The 3,889-nt window shown below is 19.7% G+C and overlaps 2 protein-coding genes across 4 annotated transcripts; one reads left to right on the top strand and one right to left on the bottom strand.

The window, feature by feature from the left end:
* Positions 1-161: 161 nt before the first annotated feature.
* LOC102678186 (histone H4 transcription factor) lies at positions 162-1,879 on the top strand. Of its 2 annotated transcripts, none has more exons than XM_031514156.1 (4): positions 162-580; positions 759-1,074; positions 1,369-1,492; positions 1,644-1,879. In XM_031514156.1, the coding sequence occupies exons 2-4, from the start codon at positions 824-826 to the stop codon at positions 1,869-1,871; spliced, it is 603 nt and encodes a 200-aa protein (XP_031370016.1). In that variant the 5' UTR covers positions 162-580; positions 759-823; the 3' UTR covers positions 1,872-1,879. The 2 variants fall into 2 exon arrangements, with proteins under 2 accessions (XP_031370016.1, XP_006623620.2); XM_006623557.2 differs by having other exon boundaries at positions 1,195-1,492.
* A 210-nt stretch (positions 1,880-2,089) lies between these two features.
* Positions 2,090-3,889, bottom strand: LOC102678004 (uncharacterized protein CG4449). 2 transcript variants are annotated; one of them, XM_031514155.1, is made up of 7 exons: positions 3,772-3,889; positions 3,626-3,721; positions 3,427-3,508; positions 3,165-3,264; positions 2,797-2,985; positions 2,498-2,642; positions 2,090-2,410 (listed from the first exon to the last, which is right to left on the bottom strand). In XM_031514155.1, the coding sequence occupies exons 2-7, from the start codon at positions 3,693-3,695 to the stop codon at positions 2,121-2,123; spliced, it is 876 nt and encodes a 291-aa protein (XP_031370015.1). In that variant the 5' UTR covers positions 3,696-3,721; positions 3,772-3,889; the 3' UTR covers positions 2,090-2,120. The 2 variants fall into 2 exon arrangements, with proteins under 2 accessions (XP_031370015.1, XP_006623619.1); XM_006623556.2 differs by lacking the exon at positions 2,797-2,985.

The following is a 3,889-nucleotide window of genomic DNA, read 5'->3' as shown; positions in this document are numbered from 1 at the left end:
TTATAAAATAACGTAAACATATATAAATATATATAATAATATATTTTATTTTTATTTAAAATAAAAAAATGATATTATTTAAATATAAATTTTAATTAAATTAAAATTTAAAAATTTAGTTTTATATTATTTTCAACTTATTTGATTTAAAAATAAATTGGAATAATATATGAGTATATAAGTATTTATAAGAAAAAAGTATATATATATAATAACATATAAATTATAGATTATATATTTCAGAAATGTTGTAGAGATTCTGAATGGAAAAATGTTGTAGATCTTCCAGCACCACTTCTTTGTCGCTGGGAAGAATGTTTGAAATATTTTAGAAATTATCAATTATATTTATATCATGTAGCTGCTCATATTCAGGAAGGTCCAAGAGGTAACAAAGTTGAAGGAGGTTTAGAATGCAAATGGACAGGTTGTAGCAATTTATATCCTAATTTATACAAATTGAGAGATCATATACGACATCATACAAAAGAAAAAATTGTTGCTTGTCCTGATTGTGGTGCTACTTTTGCTTCTAATACAAAATTTCATGTACATTGCAAACGACAAATTCCAATTGATGGTAAAATTTTAAAAAATTTTTATTCACTTATACATATTACAATTAAAATACTATGAGTAATTTTTTTAATTATAAAAATATTTAGAATAAATGTTAGGATTTGATAAGTAAATTATTTTTAATATTTATAATAATTTATATTAAAACATTAAGTTTATATAAAAATAATTTTTATTAGTTCAAGGATTCCAGTGTTCTCATTGTAATAAGTTTTATCCTACTGAAGGAATATTGAGAGATCACATGCAAATGCATGTTTTTAATTATAAATGTAGTCTTTGTGATATGAGTTGTGAATCACCAGCCAGTTTAGCTAAACATGTTAGATATCGACATGTTTCTACCAGAAGTTTTCCTTGTCAACTTTGCAATCATGCTGCTAAATCTCAACAAGATTTAGATTCACACATGACAGTTCATACAAATGGACCTAATTTTTCATGTCATTTTGAAGGATGTCTATATAAATGCAAGGGTGCATATACTCTCGATAGGTATTTAAATGAAATTTTTATTTAATGAAAATTTAAATAAAAAAGATCAAAAAAAAATTTTATTTTCATTATTTATAAAAAAATTTGCATTATTTTTTAAAAATAAAACTACATTTTAAGGCATATTGAACGAGTTCATAGTATGCAAGTGCGATGGTATTGCTGTCATGAATGTCCAATAAAATATAGAAAAAGCTATAGATTAACAAAACATTTAATTGAAACACATCAATTGCAATTACCTAGTGGTCATACAAGATTTCAATATACTCATGATAAAGATGGATGTTACAGATTACAAATGGTTAGATATGAAGCTGTTGAAGAAGATTTAAATCCTTCTATCAATCAATTTAAAATACAAAATAAAAAATTTAAAATTAAATTAAATAAAGATTCTAATGTACCGCAAATTGAGGTAATCTATTTCTTTAAACTTGATATAATATTTTAATATTTATAAAAGATAAATAATTTATATATATATATAATATAATTATATATATTTATATATATTTATATATATATATATATATATGTATAAAATAACTTCATTCGTTATTTATTAGATTTTTGAAGATTTAAATGAAACTGAGACAAAAGATAAAGAAAACGAAACAGAAGGAAAATCAAAGGAGGAAAATAATAAAGGAAAATCTATGCCTGTCATTTCAAATATTTTGATAACGATTGATGAAACTGATGCAGAAGGAAATGTAATTAGAAGTCGAGTTGTTGAAGCGCAAGAAACTATGGAATTACCACCTTCTGATGAGCCACCACTAATTCTAACATAAATTTTTTTTATAATAAAATTTAATAGTATCATACTATTATTTATAGTATCATATTATTATAATTATAATACAATTTTTGTATTATAATTTTAATTTCATGATCAATACTTATATATTTTATAAAAAATTGCAAATTAATCAATTTGAAATCAATTCTTTCTTTCTTTCAATATTTTCTTTTAAAATAAATAATTTATTAAAGTAATGTATAGAACTATATATATATTAATTAATTATGTAATATGTTAATTAGGAAGAAAATTGAAGGTCAAAACAAGCTTCATCTTCTATTTCTAAAGAATCAGGTGTATCCATTATGGCAATTAATTCTCCGTCAAAATACAATTTAATTTTTGATTTTTCAATATTGAACTCTTGAGCACATTTCTCTAACAAAGTTTTGAAATTTTCATCTCGTTTAACAAAAATGGTTAAACTTTTTTTGTTTGTTGTTTGTATCTTTATCATACAGACATTATTATCATTTTTTTCCATCACATTGTTTGAAATCGTATTGTCTTTTTTAATAATACCTCCTTCTGTAAAAATATTTTATTCTATTCTTATTGAAAAAAATATTAAAATAAACTATAACTTTATATTAAAAAATTCAACAAATAATTTACCAAGTATGTCTATTACAGATAAATTTATGGAAATTGGAGTATCATTTCTTTTAATAATTTTATCTTTTTTTGTTATTAAAATTTCATCAATTGATACTTGCTCTAAATTAGCAAAATATTTAAAAATTTGTCCAAAGTTTTCATTCTGAAATAATGCATCTAATTTTATTTTTAAGATAAATGCATTAAACAATAAAATTATTAGATATAAAATAATTTTTATATAAAATAAATCATAGTTAAAAAATTTTATGATTTAAAATTTATATATAATTATGAAATATGTTATATGTACATACTTGACAAATATTCAAACGATATATATTTTTTGATCGCCAAAGAATTTTAATATTTATTTCATAATTCTCATTTGGATTTGAGTATTCAGTTATATTATCTTCAACTATATATAAATCATTTTCTGATAAATTTTTCTCTTCTATAGAAACAATTTCTAAATCTGAATCTGTCTCGGATATATTTTTTCTCTAAAAATATGAGATAAAAAAATATTAATATAGAATATCTTAATTGAACAAATTAATAAAAAAATTATATTTTAAAAAATTATAGGTCATTATTTAAAACAAATTTGTTTTTCTTTTTAGATATATGATATAGATATATTTTATATATATATAATATAAATATTAATGACATAACTTACTTGTTTTTGTTTTGCTGATCGATGCTTAGAACTATATTTTTTGTTTTTTATCTTTCGATTTATTCCTTGTTTTAAAACAGTATCATTAAAAATTTCACATCTGTAAATTATTAATTTATATAAAATATGTATTGAAAATGTTATATTTATTATAATAATGAAAAAAAAACATTAATGAAATATAATACATGAAATAGAAAATTATAAAATTCTATAAAAACTAATTTTTTTATGAACTTTATTCTATATGTATTAGACGTGCTTCAATTCTTCATTATTTGCTTGTTTTTCCTCTTCTTTTTCTTGATCCTTACATTGTAGTAATGTCTGCTTTTTCTTCAAGGCTAGAATTATATTTTAATTATATAGTATAATTTAATTTCCTTGTTTAAATTAACAATATTTAAACAATATTATTAAGAATTAAAAAGTAAAGATAAAAAGAAAATATGTATATTTACCTTTCAATTTTGCAACAGAATTTAAATATATATCATCATCTTCAGATGAACTTAATTGCACTGTTTCCATTATGTAATTTATATATATTTTATTATTATTATTATTATTATTTTATTATTTTATTATTATATTATTTTATTATTATATCACTTATTATTAAAACATTAAAAAGAATAAATTAAAATAAAATTAACTTTCTTTTATTCAGTAGAAAAAATAGGGTTAGATTTATTATCTCTTGAATACTTTAAAATATAAATTTT

This window comes from Apis dorsata, unplaced genomic scaffold (assembly GCF_000469605.1).
Source record: "Apis dorsata unplaced genomic scaffold, Apis dorsata 1.3 scaffold_905, whole genome shotgun sequence".
NCBI lineage: Eukaryota > Metazoa > Arthropoda > Insecta > Hymenoptera > Apidae > Apis > Apis dorsata.
The sequence above is the reverse complement of the archived record's forward strand: the minus strand, read 5'-3'. Positions and strand labels throughout refer to the sequence as shown.

Bases quoted from the DNA above. Each gene is read 5' to 3' on its own strand.
- LOC102678186 (XM_006623557.2), top strand. From the start codon at position 824: ATGCAAATGCATGTTTTTAATTATAAATGTAGTCTTTGTGATATGAGT. The intron at 1,075-1,194 runs GTATTTAAATGA...CTACATTTTAAG, and splicing joins GGTGCATATACTCTCGATAG to GCATATTGAACGAGTTCATA. The intron at 1,493-1,643 runs GTAATCTATTTC...GTTATTTATTAG, and splicing joins CTAATGTACCGCAAATTGAG to ATTTTTGAAGATTTAAATGA.
- LOC102678004 (XM_031514155.1), bottom strand. From the start codon at position 3,695: ATGGAAACAGTGCAATTAAGTTCATCTGAAGATGATGATATATATTTA. The intron at 2,986-3,164 runs GTAAGTTATGTC...TCATATTTTTAG, and splicing joins GATCAGCAAAACAAAAACAA to AGAAAAAATATATCCGAGAC. The intron at 2,411-2,497 runs GTAAATTATTTG...ATATTTTTACAG, and splicing joins ATCTGTAATAGACATACTTG to AAGGAGGTATTATTAAAAAA.